Genomic DNA, 17,039 nt, shown 5'->3' on the forward strand with positions numbered 1-17,039 from the left:
CGCCAGGATCAGATGAGATGTACCCGAGGCGACTGTGGGAGGTGAGGGAGGAGTTTGCTGAGCCACTGGCGATGATCTTTGCATCATCAATCGAGACGGGAGAGGTTCCAGAGGATTGGAGGTTGCGGATATTGTTCCTTTATTCAAGAAGAGGAGTAGAGATAGCCCAGGAAGTTATAGACCAGTGAATCTTAATTCAGTGGTTGGTAAATTGATGGAGAAGATCCTGAGAGGCAAGATTTATGAACATCTGGAGAGGTATAATATGATTAGTAGTAGTCAGCATGGCTTTGTCAAGGGTAGATGAAGGAAGAGCAGAAGATGTAATGTATATGGATTTCAGCAAGGCTTATTGAGAAAGTAAGGGGACATTGCCTTGTGGATCCAGAATTGGCTTGCCCACGGATGGCAAAGAGTAGTTGTAGACAGGTCATATTCTGCATGGAGGTCGGTGACCAGTGGTGTGCCTCAGGGATCCGTTCTGGGACCCTTACTCTTAATGATTTTTATAAATGACCTGGAATGAGGAAGTGTAGGGACTGGTTAGTAAGTTTGCTGATGACACAAAGATTGGGGGTGTTGTGGATAGTGTGGAGGGCTGTCAGAGGTTACAGCGGGATATTGATAGGATGCAAAACTAGGCTGAAAAGTGGCAGATGGAGTTCAACCCAGATAAGTGTGATGTGATTCATTTTGGTAGGTCAAATATGATGGCAGAATATAGTAATAATGGTAAGACTGTTGACAGTGTGGAAGATCAGAGGGATCTTGGGGTCCGAGTCCATAGGACGCTCAAAGCAGATGCGCAGGTTAACTGTGGTTAAGAAGGCATACGGTGCATTGGCCTTCATCAATCATGGAATTGAATTTAGGAGCTGAGAGGTAATGTTGCAGCTGTATATGACCCTGGTCAGGTCCCACTTGGAGTACTGTGCTCAGTTCTGGTCACCTCACTACAGGAAGGATGTGGAAACCATAGGAAGGATGCAGAGGTGATTTACACAAATGTTGTCTGGATTGGAGAGCATGCCTTATGAAAACAGGCTTTTTTCCTTGGAGTGATGGAGGATGAGAGGTGACCTGATAGAGATGTACAAGATGATGAGAGGCATTGATCATGTGGATAGTCAGAGGCTTTTTCCCAGGGCTGAAAATGGTTGCCACAAGAGGGCACAGGTGTAAGGTGCTTGGGAGTAGGTACAGAGGAGATGTCAGGGCTAAGTTTTTTACTCAGAGAGTGGTGAGTGTGTGGAATGGACTGCTGGTAACAGTGGTGGAGGCAGATACTTTTGGATAGGTACATAGAGTTTAGATACATAGAGGGCTATGGGTAACCCTAGTAATTTCTAAGGTCGGGACATGTTTGGCACAACTATTATGCAGGTTTTCTGTTTCTGTGTAAGACCTCAATCTGTGCGATATGGTGATAACATCTCCTCGCTGACGATCAACAGTGGTGCACATGACTGTGTGGCTAGACATGGCTCAAATACCATCTATAAATTTGTTGATGATAAAACCATTGTTGGTAGAACCTCAGTGGTGACGAGAAGGCGTGCAGGAGTGAGATATTGCAACTAGTGAAATGGTGCTGCAGCGACAACCTGGCACTCAATGTCAGTAAGACAAAAGAGCTAATTGTGGACTTCCAGAAGGGTAAGACGAAAGAACACATACCAGTCCTCATAGAGGGATCAGAAGTGGAGAGAGTGAGCAATTTCCTGGGTGTCAAGATCTCTGAGGATCTAACCTGGTCCCAACATATTGATGCAGTTATAAAGAGGGCAAGACAGCAGCTGTACTTTATTAGGAGTTTGAAGAGATGTGGTATGTCAACAAATATACTCAAAAACTTCTATAGATGTACTGTGGAGAGCATTCTGACAGGCTGCATCACTGTCTGGTATGGGGAGGTGGGGGGGGGGGGGGGGGTGAGGTAAAGAAACAGGTCCGAAAGAAACTGCAGAGGGTTGTAAATTTAGTCAGCTCCATCTTGAGTACTAGCCTACAAAGTACCCACGACATCTTTAGAGAGCGGTGTCTCAAAGGCTGCATCCATTATTAAGGACCTCCGGCCCTTTTCTCACTGTTATCATCAGGCAGGAGGTACAGAAGCCTGAAGGCACACTCTCAGTGATTCAGGAACAGCTTCTTCCCCTCTGCCATCCAATTCCTAAATGGACATTGAACCCTGAGAGACTAACTCACTTTTTTTTAATATATAGTGTTTCTGGTTTTTTTGCACAATTTTTAAATCTCTTCAATATACATGTGCTGTATAAAGTATACTGAATAAGATTTATTTATTTAATATTATTTTATTTTTCTTCTTTATTATGTATTGCATTGAATTGCTGCTACTAAGTTAACAAATTTCACGTCACATGCCGATGATGATAAATCAGATTTAGATTCGCAATAGCTATGGCAGAGCTTTGAATGCCATCAGCTCCTTCAAAGCCAAACCAAGCAACATAAATAACAACAAGGTTTCCACTCCTTTTGACCAACAGAACATGGAGGTACCTTCATGAACCCCTACAGCCCACAACAACCATATTATTGCAGTCTCTGAGGCTGACGTGAGGGCATCCTTCAGGATGGTGAACCCACAAAAAGTATCCTTCCTAGATGGTATACCTGGCCAAGCACTTGAAACCTTTGCTAATCAATTGGTTGGTGTGTTTACTGACATCTTTAACCTCTCACTTCCGCAGTCTGAGGTACCGATCTGCATCAAGCAGGCTTCAGTCATACCTGCCTCAGTGACTATTGTCAGTAGCTCTTGCATCCACTGTCATGAAGTGCTTTGAGAGATTGATCATGAAACATATCAAATCATGCCTGAGGAGTCTCTTGGATCCGTTCCATTTTGCCTACTGTCACAACAGGTCAATAGCAGATCCCATTTCATTGGCTCTTCAATCTCCTCTTGAACAATGAAGCACAAAAGATACAACAAGATACTCTCCATTAACTACAGCTCAGCATTCAACACTATCATCCCCTCAAAACTAATCACCAAGCTCCAAGACCTAGGCCTCAATACTTCTCTGTACAACTGGATCCTCTATTTCCTCACTTGCAGACCCCAATTGGTACAGCTTGGCAACAACGTCTCCATAATCTCCATCAGCAAGGTACACCATAAGGTATTGTGCTTAGCCCCTTGCTCTACTCACTTTGTGCCTATGACTACTTGACTAAGTAAGCTCCAATGCCATTTTTAAGTTTGCTGACAACACCACTGTTGTTGGCCGAATCAAAGCTAGTGACAAGTCAGCATATAGGATTGAAACTCTGATTGAATGATGCCATTCAATCAGAGTTTCATGCCAACCAATAGCAGCAAAACCAAACAGCTGATTATTGATTACAGGAGGAAGAAATTGGGGGTTGATGAACCAATGCCCATTAGACTATCAGAGGTGGAGAGGTTCAGTAACTCTAAATACTTTGGCATTATCATTTCACAGGAACCAGCATAATAAATGCCATCACAAAAAAATGCATACCACCACCGCTATTTTCTTAGTAGAAGTTTGTGCAAATTCAGCATGTCATCTAAAACTTAGACAAATCTCTATTAATACACAATGGAGAATATTTTGACTGGTTGCATCATGGCCTGGTATGGAAACACCAATCCCCAAGAACAGAAAATCTTACAAAAAGTGGTGGATACATCATAGGAAAATCCCTCCCCACCACTGAGCACATCTACAAGGTGTGCTGCCACAAGAAAGCAGTGTCCATCATCAAGGATACCCACTATCCAGGCTCTTTTTGCTATTGCCATTAGGAAGAAGGTACAGGAGCCTTAGTTCCCACAGCAGCAAGTTCAGGAGTACTTCAACAATCAGGATCCTTAGCCAAAATGGATAATTTCACTCAACTCAACTCAGAACTGATTCCACAACCTATGGACTCACTTTCAAAGACTCTTTTTGTATTTGTTTATTGTAGTGTGGTTGTCTGAAAGAAAATGAATCTTAAGGTAGTATACTGTATGTCATTTGACAAATTTACTGGAGTTTTTTGAGGATGCAAGTAGTAGAATACAGTATATGAGACCAGTGAATGTAGTGTACTTGGATTTTCAAAAGGCCTTTAATAAAGTTCTGCATAAGAACTTAGTGTGCAAAATTAAGGTACATGAGACTGGGCATAATATACTGGCATGGATTGAAATTTGGTCAAGGGACATGAAACAGAATAGGAATAACAGGATCTTTTATAGGATGGCAGGCCATGACCAGAGGAATGCCACAGGAATCAATGCCTGATTCCCAGTTATTCATAATGTGTACCAATAATCCAGATGAAGGAAGTAACAACGCAGGATACTACGGTATAATGGTTGTGAGGAGGATGCAAAGAAGGCAATCTAGACAAGTTGAATGGGAGGGCAATCACATGGCAGACACAGTATTAATTCAATAAATGTGGTTATCTACATTGTTATGAAAAACAGAAAGCTTTTTTGTGGTTATTTATGTGATGAAGTGGGAGTTGTTAATCTGAGTGTTCTTTAACACTAATCATTGAAAGCTAACACAAGGTGCAGGAAACAGTTATAAAGGCAAATAGCCTGTTACTACTGCAGTTCAAACACAAATACCTCATATTATTGGGTGAGAACCAGTACAGGTTCAGTCTTTGGTGCTATCCATAGTTAAGTTTTAAAATAGAGGCTACTACGGGTCAAAGCAGAACAAGACAGCTATAAGAGTGACTTGAAAGCTGTAAAAGATACAAGTAAAATTCTGGTATCACCTGAAGAACAACAGAGAATTTATGTGAAGCCTTTAGAACCTTTGGTACACTACACCTGGTGTGAAAAGTATCAAAGGTGTAGACATGAGAGAATCCAGGACTAAGGGCTGTAAAAGGGCAGCTGCAGCAGCTTAATGGAGGTAAGCTTGGGTGCAGGTAAGTGATTTGGTTTGTATTGTGAGTTCATGTCTTAATTCTTACGTTTACCACTTTCTAACCCACAGAGTGAAACCCCGTGATGCAGCCGTGTTAATTGAAGACACAGATGATGAAGCATACACATGAAAATCAGCAGTGAGCGTGCACCGTCCTTCACACGTTCCAGTTCTACCGGGCACTGAACACAATCTGCCAGCACATGTGGCAACAGACTCAATTCCATTTTTCTTCCTTTGTTTTAATATATTTAAACCGACTCAAGAAGGTTGTAAAGAACAATTTTACAACAGACAGAACATATCCACATGGATCAAATCAAATGGAAAAGACTCAGAGCTGAAAAGTACCAATTTTTTTTTTTTGTTTTTTCTTGTATTATTTTCTCTCTCTCAGGCTCCATATAGCTAGGGCTGGTTTTAGCTGGGTTCTTCAAATCTTTCTAACCAGCTCATGGCCCTGGTTGCACTTGCAGGGAAAGTGCAATTAATTGTACTTCCTACGTGAAGTTATGGTGTTTAAAAATAATTTTGATATGCATTTGTTCTGTTCCTATCAGAAATGTTCATATTATTTATGAGAGAAATTTCTGCCCTGTACGTTGATGCAGAATTTAGTCTCAATGTTCGTTGAACTTTTTTTTGTGTTTCGGTTAGTGATCAGATTTCCTGTTGCAAGGAAGCAAAACATCTTTATTAAGAGCTCTTCAAAGTTTTCTAGGCGGCAGATCCCACAGAGCTATCAAATGCAGAGTCCTGCATCCAACACAGATCACCAGGCTACATTCCAAATGCTGCAAGATATCCACAACAGGCTGGCAAAAATAACTTCACAGATGCCACAAAATGTGCTTGCGTTATTTATAAGTCATATCTAAAGCCAGTGACAACAGGAGATTTTAAAGGAAATTATTCATTTCAGAATTTTCTATCAATCAAGCTTACATATCCCAAGAAACATTTGCTTTAAATTTTCACAAGTTCAGCACTAGTAATATTTTTGTTTTTACCAAAGGTTGAATATCAAGTAATGGTTTCTCTCAGTGCATGGATGTAATCCATCATTGATAGGATTTGGATATTTTTTTTCAATTGCTTGTGCCACTCCTAAAAGCTGCTATTAACCCAGCCTCTTTGTAGCAATGGGAATGTTGACTTGGATGAGGAACATTTCCCTGGAACGGTCAGTGCTGTCTTTCATAAAGCTGTCCTTCGTCTCCATACTACAGAACTTCACATCAAATTACTCCAGTAACATAGGCTGACGACAATGTAAGTGATTACACATCCCCATAGTTGTATACTTCAGTGGAGCCACCTTAAGATCTAGTTCAGTTGGCCAGTGCTAGAGATTTTAATGTGGTGTTTTATTTTAAAGGGATAGTTGTCCTATTTATAACGTGTGCCAAACATTGCTGTATATTTCAGGTTTAGAATTCATTAATAATGTGTGCCACAGCAAAAGTTCACAATGAAGAGGTTGTGTAGTGCTCAATGATGGTTCATGTCATGTTCTAAATTCATTCCATCTACTTGATTTTAACAGAGGTTTCTGTTTTTAATATAGTTGACTTAGCTGAATTGGGATATTCAGAAATTACCATGTAAAAATAACTTTCTTCTGACATAGTCTTAAGTGGGCTCCATTATAACAAAGGACAAGATCATTGGCATGCAAGGAGATCAAGGTAAGAGTGTGCCTGATCTTGGACCTCCATCAGGTTTTGCTCTGTGTCAGAGCACTCAACATGTTTGCTGATCCAGCCGGGTTAAGGAGTGATTTACAGTATGCTGAAAATGCAAGCTGTTGTTGTGGAATGGAGGAAGCTACTAATGCAAAGGGAGCACTGGGTTTGGCTCGCTTGGACACAGGACTGCCTTCCAAAACAGCATAGCCTAGCACATACACTTGGAGCTGGAAGTTGAAGCATTTTATTAATGAATTATTCATAGACAGAATAATGGCAAAATAAAAATTTTCCAAATTTCATTCTCCAGCACATGTCACAACATTCACCCATATTTCATTTTGCAAAAGTAGCTAACTTTTGTACAGAATTTCACATTCCTATTGCCTTCTTTTAATAAAGTGTATGGAAAATTCAATTACATTTTGGCACCTACAAAGGAATAAGAGAGTAAATAGGCCCAATGTACACCTTAGAGTTTGATGCCTTGGAAAATGAGTTTAAAGCAGTTTTACAGTACAAGCCTAGGCAACCTCTTTTGCTCCTTTCATGTTACTGGAGCCCTTCCAATGCAAGCTTATTCTTAATGGAGTTGGTCCCCATTGTGGCTGCATCTATTTGAACACAAGGCAGAGTTAGGTAGTGATCACATTAGACATGTTCCCTCATTGGTGAGCCAAGTTTTCTATTGTTTAACAACACGGAGTTTAGATTGGGATGGGAATCTAAGTTTTAATTAAAAATGGAGAGTACAGAGATATAAAGGAGCTTTATTTTCCTGCCTATAATGTGCGAAAATACACGGGGAAATGAGTTGCCCATGGTGGTGTGCTGAGTAATTGGTATTAGAACCACATTGCACTTCCAACTTGAGTGTGAATGAAGCAAGTACCAAGAATCAGTTCAGTGTTACTATTAGCACTGAATATCCATTATTTGATATAATAACAGTAAATACCCAGCAGGTCAGGCAGCATCTGTAGAAAGAGAAAGAGTTAACCTTCAGGCCTTTGTCCTTCCCACTAATGCTACCTGACCTGCTGAGTGTTTCCTGCTTTTTCTATTTTCATTTCAGATTTCTGGCATCCACTGTTTTATTGATACTTGTCCATTATCTGTCCTTGTTTGAAAGCAACTTGGTTCAAACCATTTTCACAATCTGGTTATGAATGTCAAGTCATCCCAGAATCCCATATTTCTTTTTCTTTCATAATTCTTTATCATTGTGATTTTGCTAAATATAATTGTAATGCAGAATGAATAACTGACTCAAAAGTGACAAAACATTGGTTATATTTTATTCTGAATTTGATTTTCAAAGATCCATCTTCCTCCTCTTCCCAACTCTGGCAGAAAAAAAATCAAACCTTGTGGACCAGATGAAAAGGCAAATCCTGCATATAGCATTAGTGGACCATTATAAATCAGACACAACCTGTACTAGTATTGCACTAATACTGATTTTTGAGTGAGCATGAACATTTATTTTGCTAATTATTCACAGGGATGGGAAAGCTGTATGCGAAAGAGGTTTGGAGATCCAAAACATCTTTCTGACAATTACCTAAACAGGGTGACTGGATTTTTGGAAGCTTTCAATAAGATTCTCCTTCAAGCAAATCTCTAATTTCATTGTAGGCAAAGGCACATTTATACAGTGACTGCATCTGTTTGAACTAGACCTGTGCCTTATGTAGAAAAAAGCTAGGAAAGACAAAAAGTATCATTATGAATCAAAATACAGAATCAAATACAATAATATTAATATTACTGTAGTTTTGGCACTGCAGATATAAGGAACTCTCTAACCAGAGACTGATCTGCTCTGAAGAGTACACTACTTTGGGTTTTCATATTGTCTTGATGCACCAGCAATGATAAGTTTATGAAAGTTGTGCTAAATTTCATAGATATTCAATGGTTCCTTTGACTTGCAGTGTTTTTGACAGCCTGCATTTCTTTGGTTAGGGAACAGATCATTGTTCTTGAGTCCATGACTCCCAGTCATCACAGTTAGTGTATTCCCAACCAGCCAGAAAAGAATAGTCTGGAAATGGTGAAGGCAATTGGGGGTAAAAGCTGCCTCAGCACATTTATCTGATTTCTGGAAGGTTTAAAACATGTTATTTTTCCTGTGTTCTGTCCACAATTTCTTGGTTCTTCCTACTAATGACAATGTGAAAGTAACCAGATGCCTTCACTACTGAACAATGGGGCTCTTCAAGTAAAAACCTAAAGTTGCCTTAACGAACATGATTCTAGTGTACCTTGCTGCTCCTTAGACATCACTGGAGCAGGGGTTAACTTCCTTCCACACAGCTCTCTGCATTCTGAGCTGATTGAATCCTGTGTATGGATCTGTGAGCTCTGCCCTGGGGTCAGGATGTTTGATGGAGCAGACAGATGGGTTGTTTGTGAGAGAGTGCATACCACATGCTGTTGTTATAGTATCTTGAAAGTCCATATACCTGCTTGGGTGCTGCAGTTCCCTTTTTAGGAGTCACATATGAAGGATTCCCATGAATTAGTGATGATGTTATAAACTTTGAGAACACCCATGAAGTTTCTGCAAACCTCTTCCCACAAACAGCACCAAGCATTCTGTTTGTTTCAGCAATCTGATGTCAGGCACATGGACAATGTAGCCCATCCATTTGAGGAGTTGATCTGAGCTTTAATGCTGATGTAGGTCCTTTCAACTGAAACATCACAAAGTGTGCAATGGATGACTGGCTTGACCTATCTCAGAGTGCACAGCCACTTGCAACAAGGCTGTCCCAACCATCCCATTCAGGAACTCGTGATGCTTGGGAATGCAATGTGCACTTTCAAGATAGGAGTCCATCAACAGTGGATGATTACAGAAAATGAAATGAGTTGCAGAAGTATATAGACCACGGTTGGGATTTTTCAACATCCCAACAGTCCAATAGCACATCACTTTGGGAAGAAGGTCAATGTCATACATTAAATTTGATGCTATTCCATTACAATAAATTTAGTGAGCACTCACACTGTATTAACAAGATATTAACTTCTTCAAACACGTGACCCAAAATATAACTCCACAAAATAATAATCATTTTTAGTTATTGTTTCATTTTAATAGATAATTAAATAGAAGGCAGTCATTATTAATTTGAGAAAGCAGAATAAACTGAGTTGTGGTTTCTTTGCCCCCTGTTGGAGGTTGCATTCTGTTCCCAAAGATAAGTTTTTTGTCAGTATCTATCTGGTACGACATTATGCTGTGTGTATTTTTGCACTTCAAAATGACACTGCTGGCTCCAACAATAGCATGGCACCAAACACTCAAAAATCAATGGTAGTCTCAACTCCCTGCACAGTTAGCTGATCCTGTCACCCAATGTCAAATTAACCGATGTCTTGGGGAATAGTTATCATAGTTGTAAACAGAAGGCTTCAAATTCCAGGATCAAGCACAGATTTTTTTTTCATTGGCTCAGTGGCCTGTTTGCTCACAGTTAATGATAATCCATTTATTAATTCACTTGCCTGATTCTTGGCATGTACTGTTGACTCAGACTTGTTTTCAGAAGGTATATCAAGGAGGCCCCAACAAGCCCATCTAGCAAGCACACATTCATCGTGTTGAACCATAGGCTCTGCCCTGACCGTTCACTCATCTTACTGACCCAGCCTTTCGGAGGTGAGGGAGAGAAAGCTGTGGTGGCCTTTCTCCTTTGCATGGAAACTGTGCAACAATGCTCCCACTCCACACTCCCTTGCAATTCAGAGTTTAATTTCCAATCTGACCATAATTCGTAAAGTAGCGGTAGAATCAAGCTGCAGAGCTTTGGACTTTAATGTCTTGGTCTTCAGGATGCTCAGCATCAGGCAGGTGGACCAATGTTGCTGTTAAAAATGTTAAAAGCCTTCAGAGCTTTTAAGGAAATGTGTTTCTAATTAAACAATGCAACTCATCAATTAACCTTCTTATAATTTTCTTGGCACCTTAATTAATAAAGACTTTGTAGGAGATAGTTCTTACCCAGGTCCTTGTTTATCAACAGCTCTATGAAAACAGACTTTGGAATAGTTGTGATGCAGTGGGAAAGAACGGACTAATGGCAAAGCTGATGAGTACACTGAGCCGAAAAGACCACCTGTCCCTCTCATTTGATGGCAATGTGAAGATGCAGTATTATGTGATGAAGGAAATACTTTTATATTAGAGCAGATTAATATAAAAGGTATGTCTAACAGGAGACCTCTGGTAATAATGTCTTCGCCAGTCCTAGTACTCCAGCTGGGACAGTTATTAGGACACCAGTCTTTTACTTCTGGTCTTTAATACTGTAGCTCTAATGCTGATGCAGTCATCCAGGGAAAAAGCTGGATTTTTCACATCAGTGGGATTTCTCTAGCATCAGGATCAGAGAGGCCAAGTTGTGCTCTTACAACAGACCAGTACAATGTCTTTCAATGATCATACTCCTCTCTAATCTGTCTTTAACCATGCAAAAAGTATTTAATTGCATCAAAACTGCATTGAGATTGGGCTGTTACATCTTCTCAAAGGTACTCTAACTTAATGGGGCACTTGTGCTTTACTCCATGTCTGTGTAAAGTGCACTGTCTATTTAGAGCATAGGATGAGCAGGATAATGAATTGTTTTATTTGGTGTCTGTAGAACATGCAAGCTGTAGATGTACAATCATTGTATACAAAGTTGAGCACACAGAGAACTGAGGGAAGATGGAGGCAGCCTTCTTCAGTGCTGAAATCCACCACTGCATTACCAGGAGTTCATTGTTAGCCTGCAGGGTGGTAGGAGAGGTAGTGTGTCAGGGCTCACTTCTACTTCACCAATGAGGCTGAAATCAGTTTTAATATTTGGTAACTTACAACCTAGTAGTTAATTAGGATGGAAAGAGACCTGATTTCTACAAGAGACAAATCAATGGCCACTGAAACTGCTCTAAAATTCCGTACACCCCTCTTTTGTTCACACATTCCCCTTTTTATAAACCAGGTGTACTTCTTATTTAGTCAATGCCAAAATAAAATTGCTCAAGGGTTAGAACAATGAATGAAAAACAAGAATGCTGGAAGTACACAGCAGGTCAGGTGGAGAGAGCAAGTAACAAAGTTGTTTCAGGCTGATGACCTTTCATCAGCTATTCATCAACCTGAAACATTAAATCTCTCTCTCTTTCGACAAGTCCTGTCACCAATTGCAAATATGCAGCATTTTCTGTTTTTATTCTGGATTTCCAGCATCTGCTGCTTTGTTTTGCTCTTAAATCATTTGGACCATGGTGTCCAAACTAACCAGTTTCACTCAGTTGGGTTAGTTTATTTTTAAGGACCTTATTGCTTTAAAAATACAAACACTAATGGTCTAAGTTTCTATCAGTGCCCAACAGAATTAGTTCCTCTGTATGTTACAAGTGTGGTGACATTCCGAAGTTACTTCATTGGATGTAAACAGTTTTAGAATATCCTGAAACTGTAGAAGATACTCTCCAAACATCTATTTGCTACCATTTCTGGATTTTATACAACTCTGGAGCAGCCCTAAACCTTTTATGATACTGCTCACATGCTCATGTATCACACAGATTTCTCCCAGTGCTGATCGTAGTTGGTCACTGCTGTTCCCTTCACACTGCAAATACTCAATCTGTGGGCTCATATGATAATCCAACTGATGGTTGAATTCCTGTGCATGCTGTATCAAAGGGTATGGAGTTCTATATGAAGAGAGTTCTCTTCAAGGCTATCTTGTGCATGACACATTACGTAGTCACACCAGGATTTTATTGCTCCTATCTGGAGCTTCCATCTGCTAATACACTAATGATGCCCAGACAATTATATGTGATTGTACTCTGCTGAAATTCTTAACTGGAGGGAGGAACTGAGCATTAAATGATATCCTTCTTCATGTTTATGTTCATTCACTAAACCTTATTTTACTTTAAACAAAAATCAGTAACAACATTTAAGAATCATCACCCTTTAATTGTCAAGCTGAACTTTTTTCAATTTTATATTATGACAGCTAGTTGCATCTTAATCAGAGTAATAAAAACTCCAATAAAATTGAAGGAACAACTCTCAAAACTGGTATATCAGGAAGGGGATGGTGTGTATTAATTCTATTAATGATTTTCTTATATCATTTCAGATCTAGATCAGTTTCCCTGAGCAGACAGGTATAATATGTTCATGTTAAGGCAACATATTTAAAAAGTAGCATTGTAATTCCTACTTTTGTAGCCCTTTGCTAGGCTGTAGGGACACCATATTCTGGAACAGCTTGGCTTCCACAGACCAAAGTTCACAGCCCACATTATGAACATAAATGAAAACACCAACACGACAGTCCTTTATAGTGTTTTATATCTATATGTACGTATATTTGTATCCTTGGATATTTTGTCCCATTTTGAAAGGACACTATTTCACGTTTGAAATGTACAGTAGCTTTTATCTGCCTGCAGTACATTGGTAGTATGATGCTTTCAAGTCCTGTTAATTAAATGAAGTGAATGTGGAATGTAATTAGTCTTATGTTGGTGCCCTCTTTTCTTGCTCCTCTCACTGTTGCTGACTAGTTGCTTGCAATTCCATAATGTAATAGCAAAGCTTGCAATGCAGTCTTTGTAGTCTGTGGCGTGCCCTGTGGACGATGTACATTGTGATAATTGATATATGTGGAAGGTAGATGCTAAATAGATTTCTGTGGTTTAAGTGTTGATCTTAGAGAAGGATACCTATTCTCCATCTCCCTTTAATGGAAGTGTTTGTAAAATGGTGACTGGTTTTTCTGCTCTGTATTCTGATGGTGCCTGGCAATCTCAAGTTATTTCTGTGTACGCCACAGTCTTGGCATTTAGTTTAATAAACAACTTTGTTTTTCTTTTCGTGGGGAACATTTGAAATATACAACTCCATTTTCTTTTACTTTACTCCCGTCTGTGTTTCTTTGTGAAAATTGCAAGTTGACATGATTTTGCTTAACACTGTATACCTCATTGAAAAGGTATCCAACTTTAACATTGCTTTGGTACTTGCATTGCTTAGTTACTAGTTCTGAATGTACTAACACTTCTGTAAGAAGGGTGAAGTGCTCAACCATTTCCCATCACCACTTTTTCTGCATTGGCATTAATAACAACAGTTACCTGAGCAACAAAAGCAAACCTATGCAAGGTTACACCTCTTATCTGCCACAGTTCCTCTTGCTCTTCCTCTGTTGGGCTTTAGTGCTTCAAATCACTGCCCAGGCTCACCATGAAGAATAATAAACTGTTACTCTCCAAGATCTACTAAGCAATCAAACATGGACAACCACTGATGCAAATAAGTTGGTTTGGCATCAGTTTTTCAACCTCCAATGGATTTAAAGGAAAATAAGAACCCTGCAGAAAGAAACACCAGATCTTGATTAATGGAAAGCAGTTCCCAAAATTAAGAATATTGATAAATGGCTTTCAATTTGCAGCATAGAAACGGTGTTCAGCCCAACAGCTCCTTTTAACTCCTACCCCATCTCAACACATCCTTCCACCCCTCTGCCTTAATCCTTGAATAGAATTGACAAATTGTAAATATTTAAAAGAATTATATGATGACATTTTAACCAACCCATCCTCATATTTGCAAGACCCCATTGGTAAGAGCTGGGTGCTGCTAAAATATTGGTAGGAAAGGCTGAGTTACTGGTGTTAGGCTCAGTTATGATCCAAGGAGGGCAGATCTTGCAATCGACATTAGAGGATCAGTTTCTCCAGGAATTCTTGTGATTGCTGCCTCTGTTCATCCATTGACTAAGACAAGGTGATACTGCCCATCAGAAAATTCACGTCACAATGTAAATATGAGGGTTTCAGCACTGCTGCAATCAGTGTTTGGTTGTACAAAGTATCAATGAACAGAGATCAGTATTGACTGAGACAACAGGAAAGTTGTGTCCTTAGAAAAACTCTCCTCTGAGATCAAATTGTCCTTTTTTTCTGACTATTATTTGATATCATAAGATGTTGCAACTTAATGTGGCAAATATCATTGTTGGCTCATTGCCAGTGAAGTGACCAAATGGAAACATAATATTATGAGAACATTCCCTCTCTTTTCCCATTATCTCTCATATTTGTCCATCTATTCCTCTACTTTCTCTGACTGAAATTTTTTAAAAAAACAATATTTTACTTGGTTTTTGGCCTCCCGTAACAAATACTGAGGCTGTCATCACCATTGTTGCCTTTGCCCAGTTCACTAGCTTCCTTGTTTGTCCAATAGCTTCTTAAGGCTGCACCACTACTGCATTTGCAGTGTGACTGCATCTCAATACCTGGGATGAATGGCAACCTTTAATCCAGATCATTCAATGGTTTATCTGCCTGACTTGGAGTTGTATACTGCATGTGTTCCCCGTTTTAAAATGCAACATGCTCTTTCAAATGCCACATTTATCCTCTCTCAGTGTTCTCATTTCATTTGATTTAGAAGACAAAGTTTTCTGGGGTTTTTATGCCAAATTGATACTGCCCACCAGAAAATTCACAAGGTCACAATGTAAATGTGAGGGCTTCAGCATTGCTGCAATCAGTATTTGTTTGTACAAAGTTTGTACAGTGTTTTTTTGAACAGAGATCAGTATTGACTCCAATCTACAGAGATCTAAGTTAAGGTCACTTTGCTTGTATTAGTTTGATTTTGATTATGTAGACTTTCCAATCCTTTCCCACTCAACTCTCAGAAATGACGCTGTTTCTCTTTATTGGTTCACCAATATGGTCTCCTTACACAGTATAAGAAGTTTGGAGTGACTGTTTGATTTCTATTTGTAAATGATCAGAGCAGATGTAAGATGTCAGAGTGTGATATCCATTTCACTTTTGATGTCAATTTCTGGAAGACCCTTTTCACCTCATCTTATTAATCAAGTTCCAGAACAGGGAGATGGCCAACAAAGAACATCTATTTCCTCAAATTAAATGGGTTGTAAATGTTTTTAGCACAAGATGGGGATGATGGGTTTTATATATCACATTCTGATATTTCTCTTACTGTACCCAGTGCTGCTTGTTTTAAATAAGAATCGATGTGATGTTATCTGTGTTCATTTAATTAGTTGCTGGCTAATGTTATGTTATCCTGGACTGGCCTTGTCACTGATCCCAATGATCTCTCTCCATCCCAGAGGTGTGAATGTGACAATGGGAGAAGGTTTGGTTTTAGTCTTGGTGTTAAATCTTGTGAAATTTCATTTTGTACCGTCTCTGCATCTTATTCTGCTGAGCGGGATTTTTACTATTGCAAATTGTTCACCGTTAGTTCTGAAATAAAACTTTGCTCCTGAAATGGGAATTGGAATAATTGGCCTGGTCACACATGGCTTTGCCTACTGCTGTTGCAGGAGGGTTGGGGGTAGATCAGTATTTAAAGAAACTTTTTAAGAACTGATTTTTCAGAGCCTAGAAACAGGACAAACTCCCCTCCCACAACCAGTCAAACATTAACTAGATGTTATCAATCAGCCACTCTCTGATTTTCTCATTAGACACCAGGATGGGTGAAGCGTTAAGTTAAAAAAAAAGGCAGTGAATAAATTTGCTTTAAAGAACTGAATGGAGAAAGGGCGAGTATCATTTATGGTTGCTTATATCACATCCTCTCAATGGTTTCCAATGTGCCATAATCTCAGAATGTTCTGTTACTATGAACCACAGCACCAGAAATGTTCCTTTTAGCCCTTCATACCCCTTGTAACCTGTCTCCATCTACACTAATCCCATTCGCCTTCATTAGGTCTGTATCCTACTTTGTCTATTCGTGCCTGTGTAAATTCCTCTTAAATTGTAACTAATTGCAGCACCTCTGCTGACAGCCAGTTCCAGATAATTAACAATATAGTGTAAAAAAAATATTTACCTCTGAAATCATCTTTAAAACTTCTTCCTCTCATCTTAAACATCTTTGGTAAACACACCCTGTGAAAAAGATTCTGCAGACCCTATCTCATAATTTTATTCACCTCTATCAGATTACCTCTCATCCTTTCACTCCAATGAAAACAAGCCTAGCTGATCCAATCTCGCTGTAACAGTTCTGAGAAAGAGACAGCCTGGCTCTATGGAAGTTCGTCTAGAAAAATGGTCATCCCAATTCCCTGTTCTTTTGAGAACATAAGAAATAGGAGCAGGAGTCGGCTATCTGTCCTGTTGAACCTGCTACACCAGTCAATAAGATCGTGCTGATCTGGCTGAGGACTCAGCTCCACCTACCTCCTTTTTTCCATAACCCTTAGTTCCCCTGCTATGCAAAAATCTATCTAACTCAAAAGCAGTTTCTTCTCATCTCTGTCTGAAATCTATTCCTCCAAATCTTGAGGCCATATTCCTTAGTTCTAATCTCACTTAAGAAAAAACTTGTTTTATATGAAAA

General features: G+C 39.4%; 1 protein-coding gene across 2 annotated transcripts in view; it reads left to right on the top strand.

Moving 5' to 3' along the window:
• LOC132402201 (xenotropic and polytropic retrovirus receptor 1 homolog) overlaps positions 1 to 13,554 on the top strand; it is a 444,705-nt gene extending 431,151 nt beyond the window's left edge. For both annotated transcript variants that reach the window (XM_059984917.1, XM_059984919.1), the window contains one exon: positions 5,001 to 13,554. In XM_059984917.1, the coding sequence (XP_059840900.1) occupies positions 5,001 to 5,061 (61 nt within the window). In that variant the 3' untranslated portion in view covers positions 5,062 to 13,554. The remainder of the gene's footprint in view (positions 1 to 5,000) is intronic.
• Positions 13,555 to 17,039: the final 3,485 nt, after the last annotated feature.

This window comes from Hypanus sabinus, chromosome 11 (genome assembly GCF_030144855.1).
Source record: "Hypanus sabinus isolate sHypSab1 chromosome 11, sHypSab1.hap1, whole genome shotgun sequence".
In the NCBI taxonomy this organism is placed as follows: domain Eukaryota; kingdom Metazoa; phylum Chordata; class Chondrichthyes; order Myliobatiformes; family Dasyatidae; genus Hypanus; species Hypanus sabinus.